The sequence below is a fragment of the Hemicordylus capensis genome, chromosome 10 (assembly GCF_027244095.1).
Source record: "Hemicordylus capensis ecotype Gifberg chromosome 10, rHemCap1.1.pri, whole genome shotgun sequence".
NCBI classification, from domain to species: Eukaryota; Metazoa; Chordata; class Lepidosauria; order Squamata; family Cordylidae; genus Hemicordylus; species Hemicordylus capensis.
This window is the reverse complement of record NC_069666.1, coordinates 1,882,391-1,898,798: the sequence shown is the minus strand read 5'-3', so window position 1 is coordinate 1,898,798 and position 16,408 is coordinate 1,882,391. Positions and strand designations below refer to the sequence as shown.

General features: G+C 50.6%; 2 protein-coding genes across 4 annotated transcripts in view; one reads left to right on the top strand and one right to left on the bottom strand.

Annotated features, from left to right (window-relative positions):
- The window catches only part of AAGAB (alpha and gamma adaptin binding protein), an 83,894-nt gene that overhangs the window by 43,655 nt on the left and 23,831 nt on the right, over positions 1 to 16,408 (bottom strand). The window lies entirely within an intron of this gene.
- The window catches only part of SMAD3 (SMAD family member 3), a 76,738-nt gene that overhangs the window by 54,838 nt on the left and 5,492 nt on the right, over positions 1 to 16,408 (top strand). For all 3 annotated transcript variants that reach the window (XM_053273225.1, XM_053273223.1, XM_053273224.1), the window contains exons 2-8: positions 7,187 to 7,380; positions 7,519 to 7,653; positions 8,465 to 8,539; positions 10,442 to 10,492; positions 11,967 to 12,179; positions 13,487 to 13,624; positions 15,317 to 15,461. In XM_053273225.1, coding sequence (XP_053129200.1) covers positions 7,296 to 7,380; positions 7,519 to 7,653; positions 8,465 to 8,539; positions 10,442 to 10,492; positions 11,967 to 12,179; positions 13,487 to 13,624; positions 15,317 to 15,461 — 842 coding nt within the window. In that variant the 5' untranslated portion in view covers positions 7,187 to 7,295. The remainder of the gene's footprint in view (positions 1 to 7,186; positions 7,381 to 7,518; positions 7,654 to 8,464; positions 8,540 to 10,441; positions 10,493 to 11,966; positions 12,180 to 13,486; positions 13,625 to 15,316; positions 15,462 to 16,408) is intronic.

Below are 16,408 nucleotides of genomic sequence, written 5' to 3'. Positions count from 1 at the left end.
AAAAACCATTCCTGCCATCATTCAAAGAAGGAACCATTGTTACCTTGCTATCAAATCAAGTTGCATTTGAAATGAGTTTAAAGCTAATTTTTAAATGAGTTTAAAGCTGTCAGTTTAAAGGAATTTGCTTTCAACGATGGCCTTTCTCCTTTTTTTATAAATTGTATCTTGTTTTTATAGTGTTTATGGAAAATATTGAGACATTGTGCAATGAATCCAGTGTTTCAAAAGGATGAGAGGGCAGATCTCTGCCCCAATGGGCTGGCTGGCTGGCTGGCAGACTTGCTTGCTTGCTTGCTCATTCATTCATTCATTTATGTTTCTCATCACAACAACCCTGTGAAGTAGGTTAGGCTGAGAGATGCGTGACTGGCCCAGAGTCACCCAGCAAGTCTCATGGCTGAATGGGGATTGGAACTCGGGTCTCCCGAGTTCAGTGTCAATTCCAAGTCAATGTCAAGTTCAGTTCCAGAATGCTTACATCCTGGAAATCAATGCAAGGGAGACAAGAGAGGAAGAGGAAAGAAATAGGAGACAAATGTGATTTGTTCCGGTTACATGTACTTGGGCTTAGTTACAGTAAGGGGGAGAGCTGGTCTTCTGGTAGCAGGCATGAATTGTCCCCCTTGCTAACTTTGGTTTGCATTTGGATGGGTGACTGCATGTGAGCACTGTAAGATATCCCCCTTAGGGAATGGGGCCGTAGCTCAGTGGGAGAGCACCTGCATGCAGAAGGCCCTAGGTTCACTCCCTGGCAGCATTTCCAGGTAGAGCTGGGAGGGACTCCTGCCTGACGCCTTGAAGTGCCGCTGCCGGTCAGTGTAGTCAGTACTGAGCTAGATGGACCAAGGGTCTGACTTGGTAGAAGGCAGCATCCTCTGTGCCTACGTTATGGCATGGGACATAAGGACACCAGGAGCTGCTTCTACCGAGTCAGCCAGTTGGTCCATCTAGCTCAGTATTGTCTTCTCAGACTGGCAGCGGCTTCTCCAAGGTTGCAGGCAGGCATCTCTCTCAGCCCTATCTTGGAGAGGCTGCCAGGGAGGGAACTTGGCACCTTCTGCTCCTCCCAGAGCGGCTCCATCCCCTACTAAGGGGAAGATCTTGCAGTGCTCACACTTCTAGTCTCCCATTCATATGCAACCAGGGCGGACCCTGCTTAGCCAAGAGGACGGGTCCTGCTGTTTGGGGGTTACAACAGACTGGCCGGGAGCCTTGGGGAGCGGCCACAGTTCACTGGTGGTGGCAGCACAGAGTCTTCTGATGCCGAAGACCCCGGGTTCTGGGCTCAGCAGCCCCAGTGAAAAGGCTCTCACCACAGCGCTTTGCAGTAGTTGTTTGGCCGCAGGCTTGCCTTCCTCTTTCTGCCTCGCGTAGGAATTTCTTGTTGTCTGAGGTGAAGCCAGCTGTGCAGAGGTAATGCGGTGTATTTCGGTGACATAAGTGTGCCATTTATAGAAACACAATTCAGTTCTGTTTTCAGAAAAACAAGAGGAACTCTCTTCAGCCAAGCGAGAGAGAGAGAGAGAGAGAGAGGCTGCTAAGCCAACTTATGATGTCTTCTTTGGGCACAGGAGCACCACTGACGAGGTGAGGGAAGCAGCAAAGAATGCGCTCGCTTGTGCGGTGCCGACTCTGTCCACTGGCAGCAAAGAGGTACCTTGACAGGGAGCTGCCTCCTCCCGCCTCTGCATCCCATTGACCAGCTAGGAAGTCCTAGAAGCGAGGTTGCTACCCAGCAAGCAGCCTGCTTGGGCTGGGACGGAGTGAGCCGTGGCTGCAACGATCGCGTGGCCCACAGAACGTGGTGTGCTGTCAGAGACGGAAAACGATCCATTCCGAGTTGTTATGTTCAGAGTGTCAGATCTGCTTGCGCCAGCGAGTTGGTTGTGGGTGTGTTTGGCGTGTTTTATCCTAATTTATGCCAAACACATGAGGCTGGCGCATTCGCTGCCTTCTCTCATCCCCAGTTTTGGTCTCCTTCCAGGAGATGCATGTGATTTTTCATCAGCTGCCCCCCAAGGCCATCTGCGGAGCTTGCTTCTTGTTCCTTCCCCTTCCAGGAGGGAAGAAGAGCCTGCGATTTTGGTTGGATCATGGACTGCAAGTGGCCAAACGAGATTGTTCCTGCCCCCACAATCAACATATTCCTAAATATGGGAACATAAGAAGCTGCCTTCCGCTGAGTCAGACCATTGGTCCATCTAGCTCAGTATTGTCTGCACTGACTGGCAGCTGACTGGCTCGCCAAGGATTCAGCCAGGAGTCTTTCCCAGCCCTTCCTGGATTGAACCTGGGGCCTTCTGCATGCAAAGCAGATGCTCTATCTCGGAGCTCTACCCCCATCGCCTGTCCTCTGCCTTCTGGGTAGATTTCAGTTGTAGGCAGGCGCCACGATAGGCATGTGAATGTCTTGTCTGGTTGTCTCCTAGGTGGGCAGCCAAAGACGCTTTACAGCAGTTGGTGGCTGCTTTCTTCTTCCCAGACCCAAATGCCTACGTTTCTGTTTGGGCAGGTGACTTCTGTGGATGTATTTGCTAGGCTGCCTTGAGAGCAATGCTACTTTTAACACCAGCCAGGTGTGTCTGGGTGAGGTGCTTCAAAGCCGACTGTCATGCTTGCTTGGTTTGCAGATCATGGCACTCACTGGAATGGAAAACCTTTCCCCCTTCTTTTCATGCTGGCAGTCACCCTGAATCCCTCCATCGGCTTGGCAGCTGGTATACTTATCGGCAGCCAGTATAACTCTTTTAGTATAGGAGCAATATGGTATCTTTGAGATGACCCAGAGACCAACCTGGCTGCCGCATTCTGTACCAATTGCAGCTTCCAGACGACGTACAAAGGCAGCCCCATGTAGAGCACACGTTGCAGTAGTCAAGTCTGGAGTCTGTTAGGCCAAGTCACCCTGTTGCCGTTCTAAATGTGTTACTTGCAAAGGGAATCGAGAGAAGCCCATTTACCTGCCCTCTCTACAGGGTCTGACATGAAGTCCAGTAATTCTGTCAATGTGATAAGTGTAATAAATCCGTATTCTTGATCTGGCTCCTAGATTTCTGGGCGGATGCCTCGATCCAAAGAAAATGGGTCGAGGCCTGAGGGGAACTGCCTCTTGACAGACCCTCCCCTGGGTGGATTTTGCTCCACTCCGATTGATTTCCATGAAACTTGCAGGAGAACTTTGCAGGGGGTTGGCTTGTGTAGCTTTTGTGCATTAGGCTTTTGTGATGTCGAAGACGAGGTGGCTGTTAAAAGCCTGCATTTATGGAGCAATGCAATTCCGGATGCTTGCAAGTAATCTTTGATATCTCCGTGTGTTTTGTGTAAGCCGTGAATTCCCTCTTGCAGTTGCCTTATCAGAACTTCCACCCGTCCCTTTTGGCGCACATGATGGAATGAGGCTCTCTTCCTCCACGGATGGTGAATCATCATGAAGGAAGTCCAAGCTGCAAAGCTCCGCTGTCTTATCACGGGCTCTGTGCCTCTGTTTCCCAGTGTAAGGCTGTCCATCTTGCCCTCCTTTACGAGAGACATGCAGGCGACGTTCAGGGCAAAGGCTTTCTCGATTCCTTTTCTGGAAACTGGAGGGTTTGTTTTGACAAGTGAAGAGCGAGGAGGCCTGTCGTCAGGTGCATGAGGCTGGGTGGGGAGCAAGGAGTCTGTGACAGCCTCCGCTGGAGGTGTGTGGTCACCAGGCAGGAAATGATTCACCCCACGCTCTTGCCTATTAGCAGCTTGATTGGGGTCAGAGGAAAGTGGAGGCTGGACAAACCGAAGAGGAGTTGGCTTTGTGCTGCTGTGTGCTATAGTCTGGCTAGTCCAGTGTGTGTTCCTGTACTGATTGGGATCTTATCTCCCGCAGAGGAGAGCAGCTGTTAGGCTCATGGGATCAACTTTGGTGTGGCTTTTAAAAAAAACAACCTAGAAGCCTGAGGCCCGCTAATCAGACTTGTGGCATGCAAAAGGGTGACTCTGGTGAGGAAGCTGAGGGCCTACGGCTGCACCCATAATGGCCAGGTTGGCCTGCCTCGAGAAGGGCAAATCTCTCTCCGCGCCCCTGCAGAGCAGGGATTCTGACTCCAAACTCCCAAACTGGCCCGCAGCGCTGCACAAAGGGAGTGAGGCCATCGCTCCGTGGCAGAGCATCTGCCTGGCATGCAGAAGGTTCCAGGTTCCCTCCCTGGCAGCATCTCCAAGAGAGGGCTGAGAGAGACTCCTGTCTGCAGCCTCGGAGAAGCCGCTGCCAGTCTGGGTGGACGATACTGAGCTGGATGGACCCAGGGTCTGGCTCGGCAGAAGGCAGCGTCCGATGTTCCATGCTGATTTGGCAAGCTGGTAGGGTGCGTTCCCTGCCCTTGTTCATGTGTATGGAGGGACCCGGCTGGGAGCCACCTTTTGTATGCAGCCCCCAGGGCTGTGCCCCTTCCCCAGCTACAGCTCTGCCCTGCAGCAATGAGCCCATTGTGCTCAAGATAGGAACAGAGGGAGCTGCTTGATGCCGTCAGACCTTTGGCCCCTCTAGCTCAGCACTGACCACACAGACTGGCAGCGGCTCCTCCCAGGCTTCAGGCAGGAGTCTCTCCCAGCCCTACCTGGAGATGCTGCCGCCAGGGATCGAGCCTGGGACCCTCTGCGTGCAAAGCAGGGGCTCTGCCACTGAGCTGTGGCCCCACCCCCAAGGTGAAGCTGGAAACCCTGCTGCCTCTCAAAATGAGGCGAGCTGGAGAGATTCACTTTTTGCGCGTTTTGTGTGACTTGTTCTGCTTGCCATTGATGGGGCCAAATTGCTCCACAAGGCACTTGACCCACTCTGTTTTTGGACTCCTGCTAATCCCGCTTAGTTTTTTTCAGGCACAATGTACACACTTTCAAATCTTGCTTTGCAACCAGCTGGAAACTTGCTTTAAAAAAAATATGGAGGTGATGGCTGAATTTGGCACTGAATTCGGTACCAATTCCAGCACTTGTGGGATGCAGGCGTGCAGAACCGCGGAGCACGCAAGACCTGTGATTGCACAGGAGAAATTGACTGTGGATTACGGCTTGTGTCTCTTTCTTGTGGGATGTTCTTTCTCTGAGCTGACGACGGAGGATCCAGGTCTGGCAAACTGGATCCTTTTTGCTCCTCCGTCTTCCCCCAAAGTGTACCTCTCGCCAGCCTAGTCTGTCTTTTTTGGTCTGCATGAAGATCTAGCTTCGCTCTGGAATCCAGGCCAGGTCTCTTGGGGAGGAGCCCAGAATGACCACATGGGGCACCACCTCTCCCAAATGTCTGTGTGTGTGTGTGTGTGTCGCAGGAGAGCCTTGTTTTTTCCACATCCTCTCTTGCCTAGACGAAAGGCGCAAGGGGGCTTGGGGAACATTTGGCCGGGTGACGTTTTGGCCTGTGGGAGCAAACAGTTTCCTGCCACAGGAAATGGCGCTGGTGATGGCTGGAGGGGACAGTCCAGGATTGCAACCTTTTCTGAGGAGCTTGGACTCTGGAACCGGGACTCTGCCAGTCAGCCATGGGTGTGGGAAAATCTCCCAGCTGGCGTCGGTTCCATCCCAAATAGAGAGCTGGAGAGCCAGAAAGGCTGCTTTAATGGTAGGTGAGGGAAGAGCTAAGCTGGGCGGTTTGGGGGCCCTCTTGAAGCTAGGAGAGTGCCCGTTGAGGCGTTGACCTCCATGGCTGGCCTTTGGGAAGGCCCTCTGGATACAGCTTAAGGCCGGTTGGGAAGAGGCAGTTGAGAAGCCTCCTCACAAAACCCTTCCTCCTTGGTTCCGGTGAATTCCCTTTGAGCACATCACCAGCCTGCAGAGAGGCAGTTTGGGTGGCTGCTCTCCTCCCCAGGGTTCCCTTCTGCCATCTTCTGCATTTCTTACTGCTGATGTGGGACTTTAAACCGAGAGAGGAGCTCTGCAACTGAAATTATGCAGTGCTCTGCAAAAGACGGGTGAGTTGTCAGTCTCTGGCCAGAGGGAAAGAGGTTCTCGCGCACAACTTTATTATTAACTTGTTTCACTGTCTGGTGAGGTTCAATAAAATCTTTCTAGTGGCTCAAGTGTTTGAGAGTGGGGAAGGGTGTTGTAAACTTACTTATATTAAATAAAGAATACACAAGTTCAGTAGGGGGCACCTTTTGGAGGAGGACATGTCCCATTCCTTCCTCCTTTTCTTTTGCTGTACGTGCACCTCCCAAAGTAATCCTCTGTCCATTATGTTCCAGAGGCTGTGGTGGTTCTAAGGAGAGCCAGACTGTCTAACAGCAACCCTGGTTGTGGCTAGCAGTTTTGCTGTGAATTAGCTGTGATACTTTAAAAAATCGATTTTTAAAATGCTGCAGTGCTTCAAAATAAAGAAATGTCTACAGGCACATTGACGACCAGCTGACTTTGTTTCAGTGGACTGTTTCATGACCTGGTTTTATCCCGCCTTTGAGCAATGTCTGTGGATTTTGTGATCACACACTCTCTTCTCCCCTTCACACAAGAGTGAAGGAGTTTTAAACTTCTAGTCCTGTTTCCTAACACACTGTGATGTTGGAATCTAGCAAATCGGGTTTATTCTCACCAGAGTTTGCAAACAAGCCAGGATGTGAAACTGGGATTCAATCATGTCTTGGCTTCTTCGTTGGCTTGTCTCGGTTCCCACAGAAAATCCTGGTTTGTTTCAAACCAGGACTGGAAGTTCAAACTTTCCTCAACTTGCATGCGAAGGGGAGTGGGCAGGACTTCATCTCAAGGTGGCGCTGAGTGTGCTCAGTGTCATAGAAAAACCTAGCTTTTAAGAGAGGCCTTTGGAATTGGCCACTTGCTTTGCCCGTCTGCCCAACTGCTACTGCGAGAGAGGCAATGTCCCCGCTCCCTGCTCACGATCCCCTTAATGAGAACTTTCCAACTCCATTGATTGTAGAGTCGTCAAATTGGCCAGTCAGAAGCGTGCATGGCTCTCTGACTCAACCCGGCCACTCCTCCTACCCTTAAGGGGATCGTGAAAACAGTCCCCACCGGTTTGTGCGTTGCTGTGTGCTTTGGGTAGACTGTGCCTCTTTGATCTGTAACTCGCTGCAGTCTCTTCTCCTCTGCCTTGACAACTGATGTTTCTCGTCGTGAAGGCTGCTTTGAGTTCTTCTGAGGACGAAGCCCCATTATATAATTTTAAAAGTACAATGATAAGCAGCATGGTCTTTGTTTCCCAATTCAGGTCTCTGGATGGCCGGCTACAGGTCTCCCACCGAAAGGGTCTCCCCCACGTCATATACTGCCGGCTGTGGCGGTGGCCGGATCTCCACAGTCATCACGAGCTGCGAGCCATGGAGATGTGCGAATACGCCTTTAATATGAAGAAGGACGAAGTCTGTGTGAATCCGTATCACTACCAACGGGTGGAAACGCCAGGTATGGTGGGCCTCTTGGATGCTGGAGGGGGGCGGGCTGGGAGCACCTTGCTGGAAAGCGGGAGCTGCAAGGGTGGAGGTGGGGGCTAGATCTGTGGCCTGACCTGGCTGCTTCTCGCCATCTGTTCCTTCTCTCCAGTGTTACCTCCTGTATTGGTACCGAGGCACACCGATATCCCGGCTGAGTTCCCTCCGCTGGATGATTATAGCCATTCCATTCCCGAGAACACTAATTTCCCGGCAGGCATTGAACCTCAGAGCAACTACATTCCAGGTACCGTGTGCCTTCCCTAGAAAAGTGTGGGGTGGGTCTTTTAAGGGGTCAGATGACAGGGGAGGTGCCAGGGGGCTCAATGGCAACACACTTGAGAACGCTGCTGTTCTGAAGGCGCCTTTTGGATCTCCCTTTTTCAGACAACGGTTGTCAACGTAAGAGTAAACTTTAGTGCTACAGGATAGCCTTTGGAAAAGGGGCCTGCTCTTTAATAACTTGTGCTGAACCTCCCACCCACCCAATTATACACCCTTTAAATCTTTCTTGCCTTTGGTGTTTAGGCAAGCCTCAGTCTTCTGCAGGGGGCGTTAACATCGGAAGCTGCCTTCTACTCAGTGAGGTCCAACTAGCTCAGGATTGTCCACACTGACTGGCAGCGGCTTCTCCAAGGTTCCAGGCAGGAGTCTCTCCCAGCCCTGCCCGGAGATGCTGCCAGGGAGGGAACCTGGGACCTTCTGCCTGCAGATGCTCTTCCTCTTAGCGACAGCCCCGTCCCCGAAGGGGAATATCTTGCAGTGGCCACATGTAATCACTGATCCAAATGCAAATGGTGGGCCCTGCTGAGCAAAGGGGACACAACTCAGGCTCACCAACACAAGGCCAGCTCTCCAGCCCTGAGATAGCTGCACATCTATGACATGGGAAGAAAGAGTTCTTTGTGTTTCACCGTTATTATGAGGAGGAATTAGGTTGTAGGGCCCTTTGAAATGTCGCAAAGCCAGAGACCCAACCCAGGTTGCTTTAACGTGTGTTCATTGGTCTAAAATTGCTGTTTTGCTTATAGATCCCTGCTCTATTTTCCTTCCCCCAGAGACACCCCCTCCTGGCTATCTGAGTGAGGATGGAGAAACCAGTGATCATCAGATGAACCATAGCATGGATGCAGGTAAAGCCGCTTAAAATGACTGGGCAACCCCCAAGCCAAGTTCCTGGGTTTTGTAGGGAGCCTGGGAAACCTCTTGCAGACGAGTGGTTTCCAAAGAGCCCCGCCCTCCCAGCTCTGGCTAGGGCGGGGGCCTAATCCCATGTGGGGCAATGGGACACACTGTCTCTAGCCTCGAAGCCAAGACAGTCATGAACAAATCCCATGGAAATGGATGGAGCTTAACCTAGTCCTGACAAACAAGTTTGGATGTTGCTCACTGTGTGACGTTGATGAAATGCTACCCACCCCCTTTCTCCTCTTAGTAGCAATCCCTGCTTCTAGGGTGGATCAGTTTTTAAAATTGGCAGTTTAAATTACTAGAAAAGGAAAGGCTCATTTTAAACCAGCGGTTGAGATCAAAATGTTTCCTTTATTCTGATCATTCCTAAACTGAAACACATACTGGTTGCTTGGTTGGTATAAGGACTCTGGTATTCCCCAGGCATAAAACGGAGCTAGAAGGCTGCCCAGACAGATCCGTGGGCGACGGCTGTGGGGGCTTGCCTGTAGTCCTTGGGATTACAAGGACTTGGAACTATTAGGTTGCATGATGGCCACGCAAGAGGTTTCCCCCACCGTTCGTTCTTTACAGAGAAAAGCAGCTTTTCATAAGTGGGTTATAAAACTGAAATACTTGTTTGCATTCTGTTCAGATTTCACTTAAATCCAGCACCTCAGTGCCATCTCTAGAGTGGCTGTTTCCTCCATAGGCATCGCTTGTGCCCAGGGACATATGTGGGATTCTAAAAGGGGCTGGGAGGATAAATTTATCGTCCTTTACCATAATGATACAGGTGGAAGGAGGCAGGCGTGGGGTGGTTAGTGGGCTTTGCACGCAGCGCTGTTTTGGCACTGGTGTGTACAATTATTGGTAATGTGGTCAATGCCGAAAATGTATACAGGGGCCTTCGAGGATGTAATTACGTATATACATTTTCCTTGCTTTTTCTTTCACTCCAGGGTACCCAGTCCTCTTTTGTTTTAAAATAGTATCAGCCTTGCTGGATCAGGCCCAAGGCCCATCTAGTCCAGCATCCTGTTTCACACAGTGGCCCACCAGATGTCTCTGGGAAGTTCACAGGCAGGAGATGAAGGCGCGCCCTTTCTCCTGCTGTTCCTCCCGTGCAACTGGAATTGAGAGGCATCCTGCCTGTCTCTGAGCTTGGAGGCGGCCTATAGCTATCTGGACTAGTAGCCATTGACAGGCCTGTCCTCCATGAATTTGTTTCAGCCCCTTTTAAAGCCATCCAAGCTAGTGGCCATCATCACATCCTGTGGCAGAGACTTCCACAGACTAATATTAGATGTGCTGTGTGAAGAACTACTTCCTTTTGTTGATCCTAAATTTCCTGGCAATCAGTTTCATGGGAAGATCCCTAGTTCTAAACTTCTAGCTTTGCCGGTTTTTCTAAACTAAAAAGCTCCAGATGTTGTAGCCTTGTGTACTAATAAATACATAAATAATAGGAAGTGGAGGAAGAAGACTGAAAAAATAATGGAGTAGGAAAACACACATACCAATGAAGGAGAGGTTTGGGCTGTGTAGACAGGTTACATGCACTCAGATATGGTGCATATGTGTGCAACAGATATGTTGAGTATTCGACATCTAAGAATTCTTGTCTCACATTAAGAAAACTCTAAATGGCTGTACATGTTTAATGCAATAAACAATGATGCATGAAAACTGCAATGATCAGAAGTGACCAAGAGAGTATGTAAGCTCTACAGAGTTGTTGGAAAAATTATGAGAAGATAATACTCATGAAGTGGTTTGTATAATCAAAGTGCTCCCGAAGTGCAACATGGTATCGTTATACATTTGTGACTGCTAACCATTTGTTGTATCTCTTATTTTTTTAGGTTCTCCAAACCTATCTCCAAACCCGATGTCCCCCGCCCACAATAATCTGGGTAAGGATGATATTGTTTGGGTTGCATCCTTTCCCTTGAGATGCCTGTGGCGGGTGCTGTGTGTCGTTATCAGCCGTGCCCCAGTTGGCACTTGCTGCGAAGCAGCGGTGTGTGTGGTAGTCTTACGGAAATGTCTTCAGATGAAGCGTGTGCTCCTAAGAAGTGGTTTGTCCTAACCATTAGAGGCTACAGCTGGTTTGGAAGAGGGGCTGCAGAACTCTCAACAGGTTTTGAAGGTTTGGGGACTATGTGACCCCGCCAAACCTGTTAGACTGTGGGGACAGAAGAGGAGAGAGTGAGTGTATCAACAGAAAGGGAGACGATGCCACCCTCAAAACCACTTTCAGGCCTCTCCAAAACCATTTGATCTCCAGCCTCAGGAGAAAAGTGTGTGGGAGCAAAGCAGGTTTTTGAGTTCTTTATGAGTAACTTGGAATTCCCAGAGATGCTCTTGTCTGTCTGCTCAGAGACAGATGTGCAGTCTGCTGCAACCCCTCACCTGCCTCATGAGCAACAGGGATTCCTTTTTGATTTCTGCAGAAAATGGGGGAAAAAGTAGGTCCTCCCTTAAATGAGTAAGGAGCCTCCAGGAAACGGGCTTAAGTGGATGTTGTGTCAAAGACCTGCCTGTAGCTTGTATCATTGGCCTGCTCTGTCAGCAGTGTGGAATGCACACACAGTTTGCTCTATGCTCTGTGCGCACGCTAGGGAGGAGGGGAGCCTGCTTGGTTCAGAAGGTTTTGAACAGAAGTCCATGACAAATGTCATATGGTGCGAGACTCTGGAGCTGATCTGTCTATTATAATGTGTTTAAAGATTCTGTGGTGGAGAAGCTTCTGGCTGGGATTGACTGAATTGTTCAAGGTCATGGAATCTTCATAAACATTCTGCCTGCTTGGGTCTCGAAATGCGGAGGCAATAGGGAGTTTGAAATCTGTCCAACTTCTGTTAGAAGTTGTGGTCAGTGTTGGACGGGATAATCTTCCCCGTGGGCCTTGGGGACAGAAAGAGCTGTGCGGACTACTAGGGGAGCTTGTTACAGCTAGATCTCCCTAGAATGTCTCAAAGCTTTCTGGTAAGATAATCTGGGGAGGTCCGGTTGGGGTTGCCGCCAGCGCGGTTGGTGGCGACTCAAAACCGGGCCTTTTCTAGAGTTGCCCCAGGACTCTGGAACGTGCTTCCTAACGAAATTAGAGTTTCCCCTTCTCTGAATGTTTTTAAGAAGGACCTAAAGACATACCTGTTTACTCAGTCTTTTAGTTTATAGTTTTAAAGCTTCGGTTTTAGAGTTTTTATTGTATTTTAAATTGTTTTAATTATGTTAAGGTCTTAATGGTTTTATAGTTGAACTGCCCAGGGACTTTTTTGGTATAAATGTACTAAATAAATAAATAAACTTCCGAGGATATGTTAAATGTTGATGGCCCAGAAGAGCCTATTCATGCCTTTCCTCTCCCTCCCTCCCTCTCTGCAGACCTTCAGCCTGTCACCTACTGTGAACCAGCCTTCTGGTGTTCCATATCCTACTATGAGCTCAACCAGCGGGTTGGGGAGACATTCCATGCTTCTCAGCCCTCAATGACCGTGGATGGCTTTACTGACCCTTCCAATTCGGAACGCTTCTGCCTTGGCTTGCTGTCGAACGTGAACCGCAACGCAGCTGTGGAGCTCACCAGACGGCACATTGGTAATGCCACTTGTCTGGTTGAGTTGGACTGGGCTTGTGCGGGGGCATTACAGGAAGGCTTGCAAGCTTCATGGACTTGTCATGTTGCTCTCGCGTAGGCAGGACGCGCGCACACACCTTTTCTCTATACCCACGTCCACCTAGAAGCAGGCTTGAATCAAGACAATGGCTTCCTCTCCCTCTACAGAGACTGATTTAACATAGCAAAGCCAGGAAGACTGTGGTATTGCAAGATACTGCTGTTTTAGGAGCACAGAGGAATATTGGCTTATACTGGAATATACACACTAGATTGCCTTCTACTGAGTCAGACGCTTGGTCCATCTAGCTCAGTACTGGCTGGCAGAGGCTCTCCAAAGTTTGGGGCAGGAGTCTTTCCCAGCCATACCAGAGATCCTGGGGCTTGAACCGAGGACCTTCAGGGCCCACAGCAGATGGCTCCACCACTGAGCTGTGGCCCCATCTTCGTAACTGTCTCTAATTGTGGACTGTCCCTGTGCAGATTTTGTATACATTTTAAGTCAGGGTTCTCAGACTTGGGTCCCCAGATGTTGTTGGACTACAACTCCCAACATTCCTTGAGCACTGTGGCAAAGGGATGATGGGAGTTGTGATCCAGCACCATCTGGGGACCCAAGTTTGAGAACCCCCAATTTAAGCTTTGCATAGGATTGTTACAGAGGAATGTCCTGCATTTCATGGTTCTTTTGGCCCACTGTTAGATTTCCCCCCTCTTACATCTGCGTGTGTACACACAAGCACCCTTGTCAGCTGAGGATAACATTTAATGCACCAGAAGATCAGAGTTCCCGCTAACAGAGAGTCCCAGATGTTGTTGACTACAACTTCCAGAATCCCTGGCTTGTGCTTGGGGGTTATGGGAGTTGTAGTCAACAACATCTGGGGATCCCTGGTAGAGGGAACACTGCAAAGGATGTGTTGCAGCCGAAGCCCACATTTTTAGTTCTTAAGGTGCTGCAGGACTGCTGGTTGTGTTTTGCAGCAGACGGACACTCTTCTTCCTCTGGAAGCTCTGCTTTAGGGTACTTCGGAATTCCTTTCTTCATCTCAAATTAGATCATGTTATATTCTAATTGCACAAGAAGTGTTGGCATATTGCCTGTGCTGTGTATGTGATGATTAAAGTTTTTCCAGGATCTGTGCCTCTTCAGTCTTCCAGCCCCCTGCCTGCCTCCCCAAGTCAACTTTCCTCTCCTTAGCGGTCAGTTCTCTCACACCATGGGGAGGTTTGGAAGCGAGGTCTCTTCTGCCTGCTCTGACGCTGTTACCCTGTCTATGTTTCCTAGGGAGAGGAGTGAGGCTGTATTACATTGGAGGAGAGGTCTTTGCCGAGTGCCTCAGCGACAGCGCCATCTTCGTCCAGTCTCCGAACTGCAACCAGCGCTACGGCTGGCACCCAGCCACCGTCTGCAAGATCCCGCCAGGTAACTCCCGTGAGGCTTTTCTAGTGTGCCCCACACCTGAGTTTCTCTCGTCTCTGTTTCTTTGGTCCTAGCAACAGCCCAGTGAACGGCTGAAGAGACCCAGCCGTTAGGAGAAGGGAACAGGTCTGTGTCAGAGAGACGACGGGGACATTAGAAAAGGCATGGGCCTATCTTTCAGAACAGAGTGTTCTGGGTGGTGTCTTGCTAGTGTTCGTTCTTCTTAATACTGCAACAAAATCAGTTCTCGAAAAAGCAGAGAGCAATGTGATGAATAAAACTGATGATTCATTAGGGGTTGATGGTTTGGGGCTGCCGTGATTACTTTGCACTCTCAAATCAAAGTCCTCCTGTGCTGGGCCACGGAGTTCCACCTCCAGGCCTTTAAGGACTGCCACCTTTGCAGCAAGAACGTGGAAGGGAGCCCTGCCTTTGCCTAGGATTCTGGCAGCTCCTAGTCCTCCTCCTCTTCACACTTCTTTGCTATCGAACAGCACTCGCTCTTTTTTCCAAGCTTCAGTCCTGGGCTCCTGCCTAGATCAGCCGGTCTTGGCCTGCCCAGTCTCAGTGTGCATCTGCTTTGGGTCTCAAGACTTGGAGAGCAGCATGGCCATGCTGACATGTCTTTCCTGATGGGCCAAGGGGCAGGAAGAGTTTTCTTTCCCTGCTTCCCAGGGCTCTCAAGCAGCTGTGATGCCTCCGCGGAAGAGCATCTGCTTTGCATGCGGAAGGCCCCAGGTTCAATCCCTGGCAGTATTTCCAGGCAGGGCTGGGAAAGTCTGCCTGAAACCTTGGAGAGCTGCTGCCAGTCATCATAGATCAGGAGTTTTCAACGTTGGGTCCCCAGATGTAATTGGACTTCAACTCCCATAATCCCCAACCAAAGGCCACTGGGGCTGGGGATTATGGGAGTTGAAGTTCAACAACATCTGGAGACCCAACGCTGAGAATCTCTGGTGTAGATGATCCCAAGCTAGATGGGCCCAAGTATGTGGCAGCTCCCTATGTTTATATGCATAGTGCTCGGAGCTCCCCTTGTGTGCAGTTCTTGGCCGTCCCTCTCTACTGGGGGCCAGGGGGAGACCTTGATTTTCACTTCCCACAAGAGGTCGGTTCACATGATTCTCCAGAGGATCTGGAGAATCCAGAGGATCCTCTCTGGAGGATCATGTGAATCAACCTCTTGTGGAAAGTTAAAATGGCCCTACCCACATTTGGGAGCTGTGGGTGCTCCTGTTTTGCGACCATGTGCTCGTAGATAGCCAGATAGGAAGCAGGGGAAATGATCATCTGCAAGGCTTTGGATGGGTGGGAGGGCTTTTCTTCCCATCTCATTCAACAGCTGGTTGCAGCTGCGGGGTAGGATGGAGCCCTCCCACCCAGCGGGAGCCTCACACACAGCCACTTCCCCTTCCTCCTCTCTTGCTTTTTATGAACACACGATCACCAAATGGGAGCACACACAGATCTCAGACTTGGGTAAGACACTTGTCCTACCCCGTGAAGAATTGTGTGAGCCAGTCTAAGTCCAGTATTCACTTGCTCAGGGGCGTGTTCTCTGGTGGCTGCCCTGCAGAGCGGAAGATGAAGATGCTTCCTCACCCTCTTGAAATTCAAAAGGGTGTGTGTCAGGGTGTTAACTGATGACCCCATGTTAACACTGGCTCTACTGCAGTGCTCTTTGCCTTCCAACAGGATGCAACTTGAAGATCTTCAACAACCAGGAGTTTGCAGCCCTCCTCGCTCAGTCGGTGAACCAGGGCTTCGAGGCGGTCTATCAGCTGACGAGAATGTGCACCATCCGAATGAGCTTCGTCAAGGGCTGGGGTGCGGAATACAGGTCAGGTCCTTTCTTCCGAGATCAAGAGGAGTAGGAAGCTGGAGTGGGATTCCCAGAACCTCTCTCTTTGGGGGGAGTAGCCTGCACTCGTGACCAGTGGGCTTCCCTTCCCTTCTCTTCCAGAGAACACAGCAAAGAAAAGGGAAGTTGGAGGGAGTGGGGTGGTAGTCATAGGAAGAGGCTTCAGTGCAATTGGCAGGGAATTCTCCAAGGTCCCCACATCCCACCCCAGTCCAAAATGGGGAGAGAGGAATGTGGCCAAAGTTTAGTCTTCAGTCAGGGCAGTGGCAGGGGACATTTGTGTTATAGCTCAGTATCAGAGCGTCTGCTTTGCATGCAGAAGGCCCCAGTTGACTCCTCTGGCAACTGCCAGGGCTGCTGCCAGTCAGTGTAGACAACACTGAGCTAGATGGACCAAGCGTCTGACTTGGCAGAAGGCCACTTCCTGGGTCCCTAGGGGGTGCTTCTGCCTTGGCCACTGGGGCTCTAGCCATCGCTTTGGGGCTTGCCTCTTCTCCTTGGTGCATTTTAGTGTTCATGGGGAGTCCCCGGGAAACTGGAGATGGGGAGGGTTTGTTCTTCATGCAGGGCAGTAAGCCACCCCTCCGCAGAATAGACTTAAGCGGGGGAAGCCATGTGTGGGGGTGGAGCAGTCTGCAGCCAGGGGCTGCAAATGTGGCAATCAAGGGACCGTTTCCTTTTAGACAAGGAAAAGGGGAGCAGGTGGACAGAGCAGATTTTTTTCCTGGCTGGGGAAGGCCGTGCAGGCAGGTTTATGCCATGAAGATCCCCCAGTGGGTGCTTTTGTTCCCTGAAATCCACGGGCCTCTTTCAGGGGGCCTGGCCAGGCTCCTGGGACCGGCTTGTGGACGTGCAGCTGGGGCCGAAGCCAGCCCAGGCCTCTCGGATTACCTCTTGCCGTTTCTCCACTTCTCCAGATGTTTGGA